This window comes from Photinus pyralis, unplaced genomic scaffold (assembly GCF_008802855.1).
Source record: "Photinus pyralis isolate 1611_PpyrPB1 unplaced genomic scaffold, Ppyr1.3 Ppyr1.4_LG6, whole genome shotgun sequence".
Classification (NCBI taxonomy): domain Eukaryota; kingdom Metazoa; phylum Arthropoda; class Insecta; order Coleoptera; family Lampyridae; genus Photinus; species Photinus pyralis.
Window position 1 is genome coordinate 2,392,635 of NW_022170663.1, and position 19,844 is coordinate 2,412,478.

At 35.5% G+C, this 19,844-nt stretch overlaps 2 protein-coding genes across 3 annotated transcripts in view; both read left to right on the forward strand.

The window, feature by feature from the left end:
* The first annotated feature begins 3,312 nt into the window (after positions 1–3,312).
* Positions 3,313–9,775, forward strand: LOC116172910. 2 transcript variants are annotated; one of them, XM_031490185.1, is made up of 11 exons: positions 3,313–3,606; positions 3,655–3,877; positions 3,927–4,085; positions 4,129–4,300; positions 4,350–4,477; positions 4,986–5,154; positions 5,203–5,347; positions 5,395–5,512; positions 5,566–5,693; positions 5,737–6,064; positions 8,395–9,775. In XM_031490185.1, the coding sequence occupies exons 1-11, from the start codon at positions 3,458–3,460 to the stop codon at positions 8,482–8,484; spliced, it is 1,809 nt and encodes a 602-aa protein (XP_031346045.1). In that variant the 5' UTR covers positions 3,313–3,457; the 3' UTR covers positions 8,485–9,775. The 2 variants fall into 2 exon arrangements, with proteins under 2 accessions (XP_031346045.1, XP_031346046.1); XM_031490186.1 differs by lacking the exon at positions 8,395–9,775 and having other exon boundaries at positions 5,566–5,653; positions 5,737–5,913.
* A 321-nt stretch (positions 9,776–10,096) lies between these two features.
* The window catches only part of LOC116172909 (pre-mRNA-splicing factor ATP-dependent RNA helicase PRP16), a 32,045-nt gene continuing 22,297 nt past the window's right edge, over positions 10,097–19,844 (forward strand). The window contains exons 1-5 of the mRNA XM_031490184.1: positions 10,097–10,450; positions 10,541–11,493; positions 14,490–14,854; positions 14,901–15,053; positions 15,104–15,297. Coding sequence (XP_031346044.1) covers positions 10,232–10,450; positions 10,541–11,493; positions 14,490–14,854; positions 14,901–15,053; positions 15,104–15,297 — 1,884 coding nt within the window. The 5' untranslated portion in view covers positions 10,097–10,231. The remainder of the gene's footprint in view (positions 10,451–10,540; positions 11,494–14,489; positions 14,855–14,900; positions 15,054–15,103; positions 15,298–19,844) is intronic.

Genomic DNA, 19,844 nt, shown 5'->3' on the forward strand with positions numbered 1-19,844 from the left:
TTTCTAATAGCTTTCGAAAGATCCAAAAAGATCACAACAGAATCGTGCAAGCACATAAGCTTTGGAAAGTGCTTTTCAGATCGTTTGAATAATCCCTTTCTTGAAAACTTTTCAGAACCTTGTATTTAAGGTTTTTCGAGAGAATTCAATGGTTTTTTTCAATCCCGCTTAAATTTTAAGTCAAATATATAGTGTAATGTGATCGAACACCTAATACACCCTTACATTAGTTGTACATACACGCCGCTATGACCTGAAATACGGTAGGGAAACGACGCAAAATGAAACACTATAATGGTATACCATAATTCGTATTTTCAATATAGGCCATTCTGTGGGGAATTAAAAAAGCATTTGCTCTACAAAAGGTGGAGTAAAAGCAGTTTTCACATATATTGTTAAGGTATCAAGGACTAATAAAAATCCAAGTTTTCGACCTTGAGAGTCAAAGGCGCTAGCCGCCATCTTGAATTGAAGGGGCCCAAATATGTTTTTTCTTAATAACGTCTTAACAGTTCACTGGTTGACAAAAGTGTCTATGGGAAGGATATAAAAAACAAAATTATCTACATTTCTTACAGTCATGTTTATTATCTCAGTCTAATAGGTAAAAAGTTACAAGCGGCAAAAGAAAATATTTTTATAAAAAAAGACATTAATTCGGTGTTTTCTTATAAATACGTGTAGGTAATCATTACTTTTTCATCCGTTTTGATGGCCCGGGTACGTTTATGTTGAAAACTTCATCGCCAGAATTTTCAATTTTTGTCTCATCCTCATTGTCATCACTGTCAGTGTTTCTGATTATGTAGGATTCCAATTCCGAAATTTCGGCACCAAACTGATTATTTGATTCTTCATCCATCCAAACTTCTTGCGTATTTTCGCATGACTGGCCACTGCAGAACCCACATACAATAGAGCATTTCAGACCAGCTTTTCTGCAGCTGCATGCTCTGCTGCACCCTTTTTTGCAGTGGCAAGAAATTATTTTTAATAGCGACTCAGGTGCTGCTTTCTGTGTTGTTTTTATTGGAGTGAGCCCATTGTTATCTCGTCTCCAGCCCCAGTCTTCTGGGTTTTTCAAGATCCCATACCATTTTTGAACCTGGTGATATGTTCTAAACGAATGATATTTTGCGGCATCCTTTGTCGGTGGCAACGAAGCAAGATTAAACTTAGTTTTTATTGAACATTTTGCGAATTTCTCGTATCGAATTTCTTCTAAGGATTGTTTATTCATATCACCTCCGTATAAAGTAATTAGAAAACGTGCTCCAGCGTCTTCAATTTGTTCTGGTTTTGCAGCTTCGTCTTTGTAGATGCTAATGATGGCGTTAAGTTGTGGATTTTTTTCAACAAGGGTAAAGAATTTAATTTTGCCTTGCTTGAAGAGAGCTGATGTAGTATCGCAGCCACTAAATGCATGCAGAAACAAAATGTTGTTAGCAGCTTCTTTGTATTTAAAACTATTAGCGGAATACCGTGTTTCAGCAGTTTTTCCCTTTCCAGGTCTCGTGCCTGGTGGTTACGATTAACCCGCGTAAAAATAATGAAAAATATAGGGTTGGGCATTTATTCGATCCTCTCTAACTTTTTTATCATAAAAATTACAGAATAAACATGAATACAAAAAATGCAGGGAATTTTGTCCTCTCTATTCTCCCCATAGACACTTTTGACAAGAAATCTATGGTTAAGAAGTTATTGAGAAAAAACCTAATTTCGGCACTTTCTATTAAAGATGGCGGCAAGAGCCTTTGACTCTCAAGGTCGAAAATTTGGATTTTTATAAGCCCCTGATACCTTAACAACATATGTAAAAATGGCTTTTACTCCACCTTTTGTAGGGCAAAATTACCTACAGACTGGATTATAGGTAAGTTTTTATATTTTGATCAGTTATTTTAATAGTCCAAAAATAATGTGAGCAATCGTGAAAGTGTCAATGTGGAAGATAATTTGTTGCATTAAATGATTGATAATAAAGCGTGATAAACATAAATAAAACAGGCGAGAGGAAGATGCAAGGTAGGTAGCTGTACTTTAATGTGATAAAACCCCTTTATTAAAAGCAACAAATTCAACGTTAATTCTACGCACCCAAATTAATAAGAAAAAGTGTTTTCCCGAGAAATCTTGGTGTAGTCGATTTTTGGTAAAAAAGGAAGGTTATAATTTGCCTTTTTTTGAGCCCCGAAGAAAAAATTGTCTCAGATCGACCTGGAAAAAAAAATTTCTTATAGAATGTGGCCTGTAGAATCCATAATTTCAAACAGTTCCAAGATTGGGCTACTAGTTCAAAAGTTACAGCCCTTTGAATTTTTTTTTCGAAATTGGTTTCTAGTCTATAACTTTTGATTGAGAAGTCTGATCGAAAAAGTACGAATTGATTTGGATTCTACGCACCCAAATTAATAAGAAAAAATGTTTTCCCGAGAAATTTTGGTGTAGTCGATTTTTGGTAAAAAAAGGAAGGTTATACTTTGCCTTTTTTTGAGCCCCGAAGAAAAAATTGTCTCAGATCGACCTGGAAAAAAAAATTTCTTATAGAATGTGGCCTGTAGAATCCATAATTTCAAACAGTTCCAAGATTGGGCTATTAGTTCAAAAGTTACAGCCCTTTGAATTTTTTTTCGAAATTGGTTTCTAGTCTATAACTTTTGATTGAGAAGTCTGATCGAAAAAGTACGAATTGATTTGGATTCTACCGTTAACAAGAAAATATGTAGAAATTATTGAATTGCAATTTAAAATTTAAAACTTTCTTAGTATCGTCGAGTTCTGGAAAGGATCTACAACGCCGCCAAAAGCATTACAACGAGCCTTCAGATGTTTTCCTGAGCAAGCAAAACCATCCAGATCTTTCGTAGAGCTTATACCTCCTTTTGACAACAGTCCAGCGCTATTCCAGGCTTTCTATAAACCTTACTCGGACCACCTACAGCTTTCTGTGCGTTTTCTAGAACGTTATAGGTCTTGCAGAGCATTTCAAATGTACTAGACAGATTGTGAAAGAGGCCTCAAAGGTGCAACATATTTTTAATGTTTCATTTTAATTAGCTTTACAGACGTATTCCTCATTCTACATGTAAAACACTTTTATTAAATAATAATAATAATAAATCGTCTTTAATAATAAATAAGTGCTTAAGATTTTGATAGTAGTTTACGTAAAGCACAGACGAAATGAAATTGGGTTACGACTGTATTTTAAATCTTGGCTATTTGATATTGCCCTTCTAAATTTTTACTACCGGCGCCTATGGTTTTAGATTTCAAATGACCTTGACACAGGCGCACAATTTGAACAAGAGTAATTATAACCCTACTTTTAATTTTGTTTTATTTGTAATATTTCCTGCGTTATTTATGGGTTGTATTTTAGCTTTTCTTTAGTTGTTGACTGGGGGGAGGTGTTCTGCTATCTTCATTGATCTATATCTGTATAAGAATAATGGATGATGCACAAGTCGACTACTTAAGTGACCTACCCGATGAAATAAAGTTAATGGTTTTCCAGCATCTCGATAGTTTCACCATAATCACTTTAAAAGAAGTTTCAAAAAAGTTTGCAAGTCTCTCTGTTGATAAGCAACTGTCCAGGTAATTGGAATTATACACCTGTCCATATTTGCATGTTAGCCTTTGCAGCACATTATGCTTTTACAACGATTATCGTTTTAAACTCGTCCACCTGCGGAACGATCTGCACAAGTTACGGAGGGAAATTATCACCTCTTTAAATTTAAATTGCGTCTACTGGATACCTAGAAATGAAATGAAGAGGTGTCTAAGTTTGGATATGCTAGATTCTTTGTACGTTTTAGATACAAACCTAAGGTTGCATGATATTTGCAGCAAAAACAAACTTAAGGTAAGATATTAATAAGCAAGCTTTGTAGATTGCCATTTTACTTTTTTAGTTGAAGACACTAGCAATTACAGTTACCGATACTGATGCATCTGCAGCTTGCTACGATCCTATAAGAAATCTTAAAAAGTTATGTGTCCATTACTGGAATTTTAGGAGATTTAAAATAGTACCTTTTATACAGGAGTGTGAAGAATTAGAAGAGTTATGGGTATTGCAAATCGTTTCAGAAGTCATTTATTGATCTCCTTTAGGTTGTAGATGTAGGACGATCACCCGATACGCCACGTCTTGAGGACCGAATTTATATTAATTTCGAAAGGTTAAAAAGGCTCGTGATTATGCGTAATACTCATTTTACCGACTCTGACAAAAAACACCATATCGCTTTTATGTGCCATAGGGGTAAAGCAAATTTGTGTATTGGTATGCTTTAGACTGTTTATACATAATACACTTTATATATATTTTTTAGAAAGCACCAATTCAGAAATTTGTGATATATACAAAAGTGAATTTTATGAAACTGTTGGATGTGTCGAGTGGAATAGATATTTAAATGAGCTCAACTGTGATAACCCATTTAGTTTGCATGATGCGAAAGTAAGTGTTTAAACCACAAAATTTGTAGTTTTATGGGCGCATTCTAAAGGGTGTTTTACAACCAAAAAATGTTTACATTTGGTTGTATTTTTGCTCTGAATGAAGAAGACAGAGAAAATTAATATTATAATTGGTTGAGCAATAAAATGATTATTATTCTTATGATTATATAATAACAATGAGAAACCTGAATACTTTTGATTTCTTGTGGCTAAATTGATTTTAATATCGCCCAAAATGGCAACATTTAAAACAATATCATGTATCTTATTAACTTGAATTCCAGTCAGTTCGTGATTACAAAAATTTTCTTTGATGTCTCTGACAAAAAGAGAAAAAATGTATTCTTCTGAGACAGCATAAGTTCATGTGTAAGTATACAGAATTCAGTTTGGGGGTTAATAAAAAAAATGAATTGAGTGGGTTTGGTATCAAATGAAAGCCTGTTTAGTTCTACCACATTTTGTAATAACCTACGATTGATTTCAACATAGTTTATGGCTTATAGAAATTGGTTTATAAACAAGCTACTCTCGATGACATACAATTTCAAGAGTTATCCTTCATTCACAAGCGTCTCTGTTCCGAGGTGCTTAAACCGACTGTAATTGCACTTTTAGCATTGCCAAATACTAGATTTTTACGAAAACTTAGCATTAATAGATGCATCTTGACAGGTTTGCTCATAGAGTGAGATTCCACTTTTTAGTACTCCTATGTTATAGGCAATCATGAGCTCTCTGTAGAGCACTCCCGCACAGAATTATTTAAGAGCAGCAGAATATCAAGAGTTCATGTTGCACAAAGCACTTTAGATGCTATAGTAGAACATTCACCTTTAATTGAAGAATTGGAAATTCTGGATTGCGAGTGAGTTATTTTTTTAACCTGATGTATTGTCTTCATTGTTTTTGTAGGCGAGGAGGGACAGTGGCAAATGCTATTGATTATTCCTGCATAGGCAAATTGTCTAAATTGAAGAGTTTAGTTTTAGAATACTCGAATATTGACAGAGACAGAACGTATTTGTTGGATGTAAATTATCTCATAATTTGTTATTGAGTATATGTGTGATACTCAATTTTTAGATATGTAAAAGTTGTTCCAATTTAACATCATTGAAATTTTGGATGAAACGTTTACAACATCACAGTTTTACTCTTTTGACAGATTTGCGTAAGTCTATACCTTTCTGGAAAGCGTTGAAGGATTTACGGTATGAGCGTAAGAGTTTTATTTAGTGCAAGGTTTCTTTTCAGATACGAGCAGTTTAGTTTACCACTTGATGTATTAATGGAAAGTCTTGCATCAAACAGTCAACTGAAATTGGAAAGGATTGTGCTACTGTGCAATAAAACGGACGCGTTTTCGTCTGAACCACTTGTGAAGTTTATAAAACGTAATCCCCAATTGATATTGGTTTATATTTGCGTTATAAATTTGCCGGACGCGTTTAGAATACAAATTTCAAGAACTCTCAAACACCTAAAAACACAGCAGCAAATTTTTATTATTACAAATCGATACAAAAGTCCTCCAGTGCTTCCACATGTTCATGTGTTAGAAATGATGGAGTACAATACATCGGTTAGTGTTATTCATCCATTCAAAGACTTTTATTAAGCTATTTATAAGAATTGTTATATACTGATTAATAAACATTTTTTTTTAAGTAATAGGTTACAGGTTTTTCAAGAAAGAGTGTATCCATTGATGGAGGCAACTAACACATTTACATCTTCGTCAAATTTATTAGGGGAGTCAATGGCATCTGTCTGTCTGTGAACACGATAACTGGCAAATGCTTGTCGTTTTCTAGGCAATTATTCTCAGACGTGGTGTCCTACCGCAGCCTTAAGGCCTATTGTACCTTCTAGTTTTAGTCACACTCCTTGCCAATACCTACCTTTGAAGAAATCTAGAATCCTCTTGGGAGGACAGGGTTGGCAAAACGAAAAACTCATTTAAAAAACCCACAGGGTTTTTGTGTCAAAAACCCACCCAACGACCTATTCAAAAACCCAACACAAAAACCCATACAAAAGCCCAAAGAATTTGAGACACAAAATGAGACAAAATCGAGATAATTTAATAACAAAATATAATGTTTACTTGGAAACAGACAGGTACTGATAGATCAGTCTTACATTCTTATTCCTAAGTTTCAAGAACATTTTACATTAAAATATAAAATACGAAACGGCTTTTTCATTAATAATAATAATAATATTTAATTGTGAGAAGGTGTGAATTACACTTACACTCGTCAAAAGAAACTGGAAATTACAAACATTAAAAATAATAGTATATAACAGACAGGCAAAAACAGTAAGATCGCAATAAAAACTAATTACATAATCTACCACTAGCCACAAACTCGTTAAAAGAATAAAATGTGCTACATAGAAGAAAATTTTTTATGCGTCTCTTAAATATGGGGTAATCTAAAATCCTTATATCTAAGGGAAGGCAGTTATATAAATGTTTGGATTGGTACTGTACTCCTTGTGATTTTGACAGTCTGCATAGATCAGTACGGATATTGTTTTTTTTTCTTGTGTGATGAGTATGTACGTCAACTTGTTGTGTGTAAAGGGATATATTTCGTTTAGCATAGCATAGGGCTTCAAGAATATAAATACAAGGAAGTGTTGAGATTCTGAGATCGATAAATGCTTGACGGCAATCGTCTCGATAACCTAAAGATGCCAGAACCCGAACAGCTCTACGTTGTAGCGAGGATGGCATATGAGAGAGAACGATGCACAAAACCAAAATATGCTGCTTTAATGGTATTTAAAGATGTGCAGTTGCGCAACCGAGTAAGTAAAAATATCGACGTGTTCAATTTTTTGGACAAATTATCGCAGTGATATTTAAAGTCTAATTTGCTGTGAATCACCATAAGAAACAAAAACAAAATAAAATATATTTCACTTGAAAACAGGCAGGTACTGATAGATCAGTCTTTATATTCTTATTCCTACTTTCAAAAAAAATTTACATTAAAATATAAAATACAAAACGGCTTATTCATTAGGAACAAAATAAAATTAAAATAATAATTAAAAACCTAAAACAACTTTTTCTCTTTTTTACAGTGGCTCATTTTTATTATTTTTACAAGCTTTTCTACTTTATCGGGCAGTCTAAGTTCAAAATTAATGTTATTTTTCTATAAGAGTTCCGGAAAGTCGACAAATACCCAAAAATTACCCAAATACCCAAGAAAAACAAATACCCGAAACCCCACCCAAAGCATACAAAAACCCAGATTTTTGCCAACCCTGTGGGAGGACCATCTTGTAACATTCCTGGGTGTATCTTAATTCCACCTCTAAATTCAATAAACATAATTAACCAATCGGAGCTCGGTATACAGGGTGATTCTTGAGGCGCTTCACTTAGCCACATCTGGATTGAAACTGCATAGTCAAGAAGGGTCAGTAGAATTAAAATATTTTCAATACAATGTTGTTAATATTGTTTATTACAGTTCTTGCTTCCTATATTTACTTTACAAAAAATCATCTGATGGTGCACCTGTTTCGAAAAAAAAATTAAAAATTGTTCCTGCTTCGAAATCACAGAACATAATATGGGATTCTACCGCCTATGCTCTTCCTTCAATTAGCCTTTATTCCTGTCTGTTCTCCTAATGTCTTTCTACCAGTGCATGGATTGTATACTTTGTCTCCATGACCTTTGTATAGTTGTCCTTGTGATATTTGCCATTATCCGCTCTCCTGATGATATCATATCATCAATAGTCGTGTGTGATTTTACTTCCATTCTTCTCTTGATATCTGCGTTCTGTACCCTAGGTAGCGATCCTAGTATACCAGCAGCACCTATACTTCTTCAAAACTCCATTTTTATTGATAATTCTTCGAATAATTATTTGTTTTTATTTTCAGATTTCTGTCGCACATTACCAGGTGCATATAACAAATTTTTTTAGGGTTGGATCTTTATGTAAGGATCGCTGCTGGTTAGTCTCAAGCTAGTATATTCAAAAAATTATCAAATGAATTAATATACAGGATGGTTTTTTACAGAATTCTAAAAATTAGTCACTAGTAAACGGTCTTTATTTTAGATGTATTTAAAAAAAATGAAATTGTGCGTAAGAACTACACAAGACAGAACATGTCGGTAAAAAACCAACACGCCAACTAAACCGGCCCTGGCTATCCTCTGACATGAGAAGCGGGGGAACCCATGCTCTCTCTCCACTCATTCTCCTCTTAGCGTTTTACTATTTTCGTGACCTTAGCATTCGACTTGCCCTACCAGACCGAAAGAGGTTTGACTTCAAAAAAGTGTTTTTAGAACTAAAAGTTATGGAAGACTTTCAATTGTCATACACATCAGCCTACTTTGATTTTTTTCATCAGCATCAAATACATTTGAACTTTATGTTTATAACAAAAATCAAAAGCAGGCTGATTAGCATGCAAGGTCGCTTGGGGATAGGTAAAATACACCCGAAATTGCTATCATCAGATGCTTTTTCCAGGAATACTGCTAGAGGCATGACTATGTTTGTTGTTCGCTGTAGCCTACTGTTTCTCACTTCTGCCAGCTTTTCAGGTCATAATCTTTCAGCAATACTGCAATAATACATTTTTCGTCCTAAGGGAGAGGCTAAAACTAGAGGGCACAATAGGCTGGGGTACTAGCCGTACAGGGACCTAATAAGGGACCACCTTTGAGAGTAAGTCCAATTTTTTAATTCGGTAACTAAAATATCATTTTATCGTCTACTCTACAATACATTTTTAAGTTCGCGGGCACTTTACAGTGTTGCGATTTAACTGACTTCTGTAGTTTGTGATCTATGGATGGGCCCATGAGCCGGATAAACTATAAGGCGAAATGGGCAATCGCCACGGGAAAAGCGAATGAGGGCGATATTTGTTAGGCCAATTCTTTCTAATTATCAAACAAAATATAAAGCCGGTTCTGAATTTGCCTATACAAAAATTCTGCGAGTTGTTCGGATTTATGAAAAGATTAATAGTATATTGCCCGATGAAGAAATAAAAATGATTTAGACTATTAGTGACCATGAGTTTCAGGTAAAATCAAAGTTAAACTTAAAGGTATTAAAAATGTTGTGGTCGGAAAAACTATAACCTCTACTTTTCCCAACATGGATATTGCTTTACGAATATACCTTTATTTTCTAGCAACGAATGCGGCAGGTGAAAGGTCGTCCTCTATCCTTAAAAGAATTAAAAATTATTTATGAAACTGTTTGAAAAATGATAAAACGAGCGGCTTAACATTATTAAATATTTCTACATATATTTTTAATTCTTGGGACGAAGATTCTATAATAGAAAGATTTATTGCTTTTAGAAATTAGAAAAAAATTTTAAAACGTTCAGGAAATTTAATGTGGTTTTATGTTAAATGTTGTTTATTTATCTTATGCCTAAATAAGATTTTATTTTCTGATAAAATGTCATTTTCATTTTGTTTAAAAAAAAGTAAAAATGTGTTAAACTTGGCGAACATATCTATCCATCATACATTTTTTTGGGGGGGGGCGGGGGAGCGCGAGAAAATTTTATTTCCTCAGGACGAAAAATGTCTTAATCCGGCTCTGCCATGGGCTGATGGGCCAATCCAGTTTAAGAAATATAGGTTATGATTAAGAAGGTTATGCATAATTGTTTACAAAAGTGGATTTAATTTTGTGTTATCCAATTGATTTAAAATACCTTCCTCTTTCGCTTATGCTGGAAAATGGATGAAGATGACGGGCTCCATCGGCTGGAAGGTGTTTCTGGACAAAAAGGGGGTTTAATCGTAAAGAAGAAACCTTCATCCTTCGTTGTCCCACAACCTTCCTTGTTGGGTTTAGATAAATTGGCGGCAGCGAAAAGGCGAGAGAAAGAAGATGCGGCTAGAAAAATATCATTTCGAATGGAAGAAGATGATAGCAGCGTTGATGTTCACAATCAGGTACGAGGGTGGCATGCTTATAAAGCGATTCGAGAGTGTTTATAGTCTCCAACAGGGAAATTCTCATTTTTATTTTGTTTGCAAAATCAGGTAAAAGAAGCACACTCATCGGAAAAACGAAAGTTTCGCGCACCAAACATCGAGACTCCAACCTACACTGGCGGCATAACTGAATTGGCACGAGAACGCCTGATTGAACGTTTAAATTCCAACGCAAAGAAGGAAAAGGGAGTTTACGCCAGCACTAAAGATCTAAAAAAGAACAGTCGCGAGCCGGATAAACGCGAGCGATACGATAGACGCAAAGAAAGGGAGAAATCCGAGAGATCGCACACTCCTCGCTTTAAAGATGAACCTAAAACGCCGAATTTAAAGGTGAAGGATGAGGTTTCGAAATCGGCGTGGGACGACGACGATCCAGTTCCTCCTAAAAAATCCTCGTGGGATTTTCCGACACCTATGGCGCACAAATCGAGCAGCGATTGGTCGGAACGGAGCACGAAGTCGCGAAGGGACGACTATAAGAAATCCGAGCATAAGTCGAAGTACAAAAGTGATACGCCTCGTTTTACTCCTGTTCACAAGTATAATTTGTGGGCGAAAGATCGCAAGAAGACCGGGGCCACTCCTGGATTTGACAATAATGAGGAGTTAAAGTGGAACGAGGAGGAGGACAAGGAGATGTGGGAGGAGGAGCAGAAGCGTATCGATCGCGAGTGGTATAATATGGACGAGGGATACGATGTCGAGAATAACCCGTTTGCGAGCGTTAGCGATGCGTACACGAAGAAGAAGGAGGAGCAACTCGAGCAGCGCAAAAGGAAGAGAATGTCGGCGCAGCAGAGACAGATCAATAAGGATAACGAGCTGTGGGAACGTAATCGGATGTTAACTTCCGGTGTCGTGCACTCGGTTGACGTTAATGAAGATTTCGATGAAGAATCGATAGATCGAGTCCACCTGCTTGTGCATAACATTGTTCCCCCGTTTTTGGATGGGCGAATTGTATTTACTAAGCAGCCCGAACCGGTTATTCCCGTACGGTAAGTAAAGGATTCATTTAGTAGTCTATGGCGGTAGAGATAAATGAGTAGTGAATTCCACCCTTCAATAATGTCATATAAAGATTCATTCTCCTAAGCTCGAAACATTTTTTAATTCAAAAAATGGATCAACTAAAAAATGTGCCAAATTCTTGACGGAACAGCTTCCCAGCTCAAACCAAAAATCGCGCTTTTGGAAAAGTGTCCTCAAAATATGGTAAGTGTAGGGAAAAAACGTTTCCCACGAAAGTTTATTATTTTCCGTTGTAGAATAAGAATATTCAATAAAAAAGTATGGGTATTTGAAAAAATTAAGTTACCTTACACTTGATCCTTAAGTTCTGTGAAACTGCATCATTAAATGGGCCCCTCCATATGAATAATATTTTATATAGGTAATTCCCCCCTAGTTTCCGCAAAATAAAGGACTCTCACACCTCAATTCGTTTCACTTAAGCAGGTGCAGTTAAACCCCGATAAATCATCCTCTGAAATTGATATCTTCTAGGCAAATGCTTGCTTCAAAAGTAATATTATAATATTATTTATTTTCATCCAGTAAATCACAGAGTAAGGTTATTGGACAAGTCATTCTACACAAACAATAAAAAAATAGTATAAACAGGTATTTGAATATATAGTAAATTAAAACAAGGTAGGTATATCACAGTTACAGTTTTTGAAAAAAACAAAGACGAGTGATATAGAAATCACAGTTGAAATGCATGGTCGAGATATTCTTCCACAGAATAAAACGCATGAGTGACTAGACATTTTTTAATTGCATTTTTAAAGCTGCGGCCTTCGTGAAGTTTTAGTTCTGTGGGCAATTTATTGTATAGCAGAGCCCCCATGTGATATGGGTTGTTCTTGAATAAACTGGTATGATGTTTTTAGAGTTTTAAATTACTACCATGTCTGGTATTGTAAGAGTGGATGGTATTTAAGGCATTGAAGTCGTTAATGTTGTTTTTTACAAATAATAATGTTTCCAGAATGTATATGTATGGAAGGGTAAGAATTTTTTCTTTAATGAATATTTGTTTACACGATTCTTGAAAACCTAGATTAAACCACAATCGAATTGCTCTCTTTTGCAATATAAAAATTCTTTTGGCGTATGTTAAATTGCCCCAAGTTAGAAAAGTAAAAAGTTTTCGCAATGTATAAATCAGTAATTTGTTTTAATCTTTTTAGGGCATAACAATTTTTGGCACAATCTTTCGCGAGTGAATTAATATGGTTCTTTCAGTTTAAAGAAAAGTCAAGCTCAATTCCTAATAACTTGATTGATATTATTTGTTGGAGCGATTTGCCATTTTGTCTTATAAGTAGGCTTTTAGTGTAAAGATGCTGACGAGGATAGATTCGTTTTGTCTAAATTTAATATGAGGTTATTTTTGTTTAAGTAAGCGTCAAGATTGAGTAGATCGATTTTTAATGTCTTTGCTAAGGGACTTATAAATTTATTTGAAAACAATAAAGTTATATCATCAGCAAAAGCTGTGTAATGAGTAGAAATATGTTGACCCAAGTCATTACAATACAAAATAAATAGTAAGGGTCCCAGGACACCGCCCTGGGGAACCCCGACATCTATTTCCTTGCATTGGAACGTTATGTTTAAATATTCCACATATTGCCTTCTACCGGTTAAGTAGATTTTTATCAAGCTATTCACACTACCTCTCAATCCATATTTCTGAATTTTTTCTAGTAGGATTTGATGATCAACGCAATCAAATGCCTTACGAAGATCGACAAATAATGCACAAACTTTATTTCCTTTGTCGAGTTCTTGATAAATTTTGTTTAAAATGTCGCAAAGAGCAAGCGTTGTAGATTTTGATTTTCTAATACCAAATTGCTGCGAAGAGAGAATTGTGTTTGTTTCTAAAAATGTAGTTAGCTGTTTGGCTAAAATTTTTTCAAAGATTTTTGAAAAAATAGACAACAGTGGTATAGGCCTGTAATTGTTCATTAGTGATGGATTCCCTTTCTTAAAAAGACAAATTACTTTAGAGATTTTCAGTTCGTTTGGAAAGTAACTATTTGAGAAGCATTAATTAATTACATAAGTAAGTGGGTCTATGTAGTACGCACATGTTTTCACAATAGAAACCGGTATAGAGAAGAGTACGTAGTTTTAAATTCTTTTATTACATTTAGAACTTCAGCCTTAGTAACAGGTTGAATAAAAAATGTTTTAGTGTAAGCGGGTTCTGAGCACTTACTTTCGATTGTCCACTCAAAAACATCCGCATCGCAGTTCGATTCCTTTTTTGTCATAAGTTCGCATTGTATATACTTCAAATCTTACGTCTGTCACGAGACGCTGGAATATCCTGGAGGCCGCTGAGATTCCGAAAGGAAGTCAATGTACGCGGTACAAACCAAGGATAGTGTTGATAGTGAGAAGGACCGCCGGATATGTTTAATGCTTCAAACCAATTTTGTCCCAGTGGAAAAGGGACAGAGCGACGGTGGACGGTCTGAGTCTCCTACACTTTTCAAGATATTCAGTTCGTTCTTTTTGCATTCGGTAGCTTAAGGCTCTGGTACCTCAACTAAGAAAAATCTTGACGATCAATGTGCGCATGCGCAGTTATTCTTTCTTATTTAGAGATACTTTTTTGAAATTTTAACCAAAGATTCTTCTAGTAAAGACAAGCATATCGTACATTGTAAAAATCAGATGTACTGCGCAATGTGAACTTTTTTATTTATGGAGATATTTTTTTAAATTTTAATCACAGATGCTTCTAGTAAAGGCGAACATATCTGATATTTTAAACAACAGGTGTGCGCGTGCGCAGATCTTGTTCAAGAAACCTTTACAAATGGCACTTTTTTCCAAATACATAGCAAAATTAAACATTTTTTATTCAACGCTTCCAGTCCCTTAGATATTCTCATTTTGACTTGCTCTACTGTCATAAGCTGCACTACTCGAACTAGGAATTCAATTGTGGATCTATCTGAAAGTTAATTTTTAGTGATCCGACTTCGGATATGGCGCTGGTCGCGCGTAAAGGCTCTCACCTAGTCAAAGTCTACAGGGAGCAAAAGGAGCGAAAGAAGGCACAGAAAAAGCACTGGGAATTGGGCGGTACGAAAATAGGTAACATAATGGGTATCAAAAAGAAGGAAGATGAAGAAGACGTACGTTACAACAAGGATAGCGATAGTACGGATTATAAGACGGATCAAAAATTCGCTGATCACATGACGAAAACTGAAAGCAGTAGTGAATTTGCGAGGAAGAAAAGTTTTCTCGAACAGCGGAGGTACCTGCCGGTTTTCGCAGTGAGACAAGAGCTGTTGAACGTTATTCGTGAGAATTCGGTGGTGATTATCGTAGGTAAGTGTGGAAGTGATGATTAATCGATCTCACCGTACAATTTCAGGTGAGACGGGCAGTGGGAAAACGACCCAACTAACACAGTATTTGCACGAAGACGGTTACAGTAAGTACGGTATGATCGGGTGTACACAGCCTCGTCGTGTAGCCGCAATGTCGGTGGCAAAACGTGTCAGCGACGAGATGGGGACTCAGTTGGGTAAGTTTTTGGAAAATCAATTTTGTTGGCTATACAACTGTTGGTAACAGGGGATGAAGTCGGTTACGCCATTCGTTTTGAGGACTGTACTTCAGAAAATACAGTTATCAAGTATATGACTGATGGAATTTTACTTAGGGAAAGTTTACGAGAGGCGGAGCTTGACCATTATAGTGCCATTATTATGGATGAGGCTCACGAGAGGTCTCTAAGTACTGATGTCCTTTTTGGATTACTGAGGGAGGTAAGTGGATGACTTTTTATGGTTTTATTATGTTGAGCGTGAATACCAAGGCCTTCTCACTCTTTTATATTTCACAAACAAAGACCTCTACATCTGACACTGCTCAGTTTACTTGGCCAGAATTAAACTAACATGCGCCCATGGGCACTTTTTGTGCTGAGGGCGCCAGCTACAACTTGGCTGTCTTCAGAAACGGGAAAATAAACACCAAGTTCTCTGAAATACTAAATAATTTACTTTTGACAGCAATAAATTAAGTACAAAAACACATGAAACACATCTACGGTTCTATTTAGGTAAAACGAAACAACCCATAAATAAATTGCATATACATAATAAACAAGTTAAAAACTCATTATGCCGACATAAATGGCGAGAGCATTTTCCTCCTAATGCTAGGACCGGGAAAAAATACCGGTAGGCACGAGATCCCCTTACCCCATTCTCTTTCAAATGAGCCGCCTATCGTCAAAGTCTATACAGTTTAATGAAAAATAATAAAGCGTATACAAATACAAACAAATTTTGAAATGGGCATTAGTTTTACTTTTATTCTAAGTGTACATCATATGTAACTTTTTTTAAATGTTTTCGTAAATAGCATTGCGCATTGTCTACATTAGAAATTTCATTGAATACCTTCATAAATAAAACATACAGCATGCGTTAACAGTAATTTTGAAACCGGTATTAGTTTTAGTTTCAACATTTTGAAAACGTCGTTAATTTTACTTATATTCGTAGTGTTTACATAAATAAAGTTTCATTGAACTATCCTCATAAATAAAAAAGTTAGCATTGCACATGCGTTAAACTAAATTTTTGACACTGCGCATGCGCAAAACCATAAATATCTGTACGCACGGAATCCTTGGACCAAGCCCTTTCAAAATAATGTCACTCTACTCGTAATATGCTTCTATAACAGGTGCGGTACTTAATTGGCTAACCTCTCCAAAAGGAAGTGGCGGTCGCCGGTCAACAATAATATTTGTGGTTCAAACTTGATCATAACTTAATCGAGATTGCAAAGATACTAAGTAGGTACTGATGTTCACAAATTACTTAAATGTAATGGCATATAACCCTGAAGGGGCAAAATAGCTATGAATGAATTAATAAGTTACGGCAGTCTCTTTGTTGAGGATCAATCCCGGGTATCAAATGTCGTTGCTGACCTGTTGACCCATTTCACAGCAAATGGCTGCTCTTTATCAGCAGGTGGAAGATATGTCATGGGCGTTGGCACTCACAGGTAAGGTGGAATAACGGAAGGTTACACACTCGTACGTCAACAGAATGATAAATTATGTAGGTATAATAAAGCGTCTCCGAAACTTAAAATGGCCATTACAGTTGAATTAAATTTGAATTTGAACAAATAACTAAAAATTGATTGAAACCCTAAAAGAAATTAAAGGTAACCCTCCTTTATTGATGTCACAAAATTTACATAAGTACCTCTTAAATAAGAGGGCTAATTATAGGTGAAGCAGCAATTGTCGATGGAGAATTGTCGTATAATAATAATAATAATAACAATAATACGCTTTTATTCCCCTTAAGTTTGTATAAATAACAATAGAAAAATATATTTTTTAAAAAAACTAACCTCGGGGAAAGGGACTACATTCAGCGCACAAAACACTGTTCTTCCTTGTAGCCCCCATACAAAGTATAACTTGACATTTTTAAATACTTACTATTAAGACGAAAATGATGCGCAATCTCAAACAAACAATATTGGGAGTCCATGAATGTAGTTATATAAAAAAGTGAAGATAGTATTTACACAAAACCCTGCTGTAGTAGTGCTTTCACATGTGTTCTAAAAGTAACTATTGAGGAGATTTTGATGAGATGTGGAAAGGAGTTATACACTTTACAAACATTATAAGAGAACGATCGTTTGAAAAAGGCAGTACTGTGCATAGGTGTAGTTAATAAACCACTATGCCTTAGATTTAAGTTGTGCACACTAGTTCGAAATTGCAACCTTTCAGCTAGATATGGTGGTACTTGAGCTGTAATAATTTTATGGTATAATACCGACGAGTGTAAATACCTCCTTTGCAACAATATTAAGCCAACCTGCTTCTTTTACTTTGTGTGGTATATGCTGATTGCGACTGACTCCATAAATAAACCTTAAACAAGAATTTTGAATTTTTTGTATTCGATATGAAGTCCTTGAATCAATGCACTCACCGTATACTACATCCCCAAAGTTAAAGTGAGATAAGATGAGGCTGTCGCAAAGGCGAATTTTAGTTTTGACTGTTAATAAATGTCTACTAGGGTACAATCGCTTGAAAACAGAAAAAGCCTTACGTATACAACCATTAATGTGGCCCCTAAATCTTAGGTTGGTGTTCAACTGAATCCAAATTCCTAGTTTCATCGCTAATGGGAATATACGTATGGTTAATTTTAATCCTCACCGATGACACAACTCTACTTCTGACGAGCTTACGACCAAACAACATCACTGTTGTTTTATTACAGTTCAAATGTAGGTTGTGTCTAGCAGCAGCATCAGATATCATGTGGAGTTCTTTATTTATAATTTCTACTGCGGAATCAACTAACTCAGGTGGAAAAGAATAATAAATCTGAGTGTCATCTGCATATAAAAGGTACTTGCACTTCTCCAAAACCTTGCAAATGCTGTTAGAGTAAATTACATATAAAAGTGGGCCTAAGATGAACCCTTGAGGAACTCCGTAATAAATATTTTCCCAATCAGACTTAGTTTTGTTAACTACTACACATTGCTTTCTATCTTGGAGATAAAACATAACAAGTTGTACTGCTGATAGATGAAACCCAAAATGAAATAGAATGGAGTTTAGTAATTGATGATCAATGGTGTCGAAAGCTTTGGAGAAATCCAACTTTACCAAAACGGTTAGCAGGCCTTCGTCAGTTGCTCGAATAATAATATATAATAATAATAATAATCCGGAACCCAGATTGAAACTGTGAAATCAGTATAAAGGTGGGTTCATAGCTCTCCGTTCATCCGTTGCGTTGATCCGTCAAACGGATAGTACGTTTTGTTAAGGTTCATAGCAATCCGTCCACATTGTACATTTGCAAGTATAACCATAACCTAAATTTTATTTTGTACTGTACCCTTCGTGATTTTCAGTATGTGAAAATGGTACGAAAGTAAGAACACATTGCTATCTGATTATTACCGTGAAGAACGAATCGGCGAACGCTGTTAACATACCAAACATAACCTCACTCTTGTTAAAAACAGACCAACGGAAACGTAAATGTTCAACTTCAACCAACTTTTCCGTCGTAAACGGACGACGTACGATTTAAAAATTTGCTGTCTTCTGATTGGCTAACGGACAAACGGAAACGTATGAACGGAGAGCTATGAACTTACCTTAAGAGATGACAGCCGAGCCTAAAGAAGTAGGTATACTCTTAGTAAATGAAATGCAAATGGCGGTACTTACGAAAACAAGGAAAAACGCAAATAGTATCCTCCCTACGGAGTTATATAGGTGAATCCGTTCCCAATTTAATGCATTCAATTGCCAGAGGTTAATAAATAGGCGATGGCAATTAAAATTCCATGCGTTCTAACTTGCGCCTCAACTGTTGGTTTAAAATAAAGTGTAACCTGATACGGTTCTCGACAGAAAGAGGACAACCAAAAATTACGGCGCGCTAAAATTGCGTGGTTCAAATTCCAGCAATAGATGGAGCCATCTGTTAAATTATTACCAAAAGTAACAAGAATCCTTCAACAAGTAAATATACCGTAAGCAATAATAATGCTTCGTAATGGAGAAAATAAACCGTTACAGGATATGGTGAGGAAGTAGCAGAAATGTAAGAGCAGTCAGGTTTGCTAATGATATGATCATATTTATTGAAAACACCCGGGAATTGAATGAAATGTTGAAACAACTGGAAGACATTGAGAACCACAAGAAGTCGACGGTATAATGAAAACTGGAGCAGAGGAAGTAATTGATGTAAGGGTAAGGGAAGTAAATTGTAACAAGTAAATATTTAGGCACAGTAATATCAGACAATTGGTTGAGTGAAATTTGAAAAGGAGATAACCAGGGGGTAATCACCAGACCTAAAATTTGTACAATACTTCCCCTTCGGGGGAAGCCCTTCAGTACTTCCTCGTAACTTCCCTATACTTCCCCTTACTTCCCAGTACTTCCCTAGTACTTCCTCGGAACTTCCCTTATACTTTCCCGACATTCCACTGTAAGTACACATTGATATAGACTTTAGATTTGCTTTTTCAATCTTAGACGTAGTAACGCTTATAACGTGTCCACGAAAATGCATTGTATGCGAAATGCGAATGGATGTGAAATGAATATTATACATGAGATGAAAAATTAGATAAGTGTTAATCGTTACTTATTTTCACACTTACCTATTTAATATTTACCTTTGTATTAGATGACGTTTGAAGGAATTTTTAATATGAAAGAAATTAAGACAATAATTGTCCTGCCAACATTTATTGCTCAATTTTATACTAAAGACAATATGTACGGAAC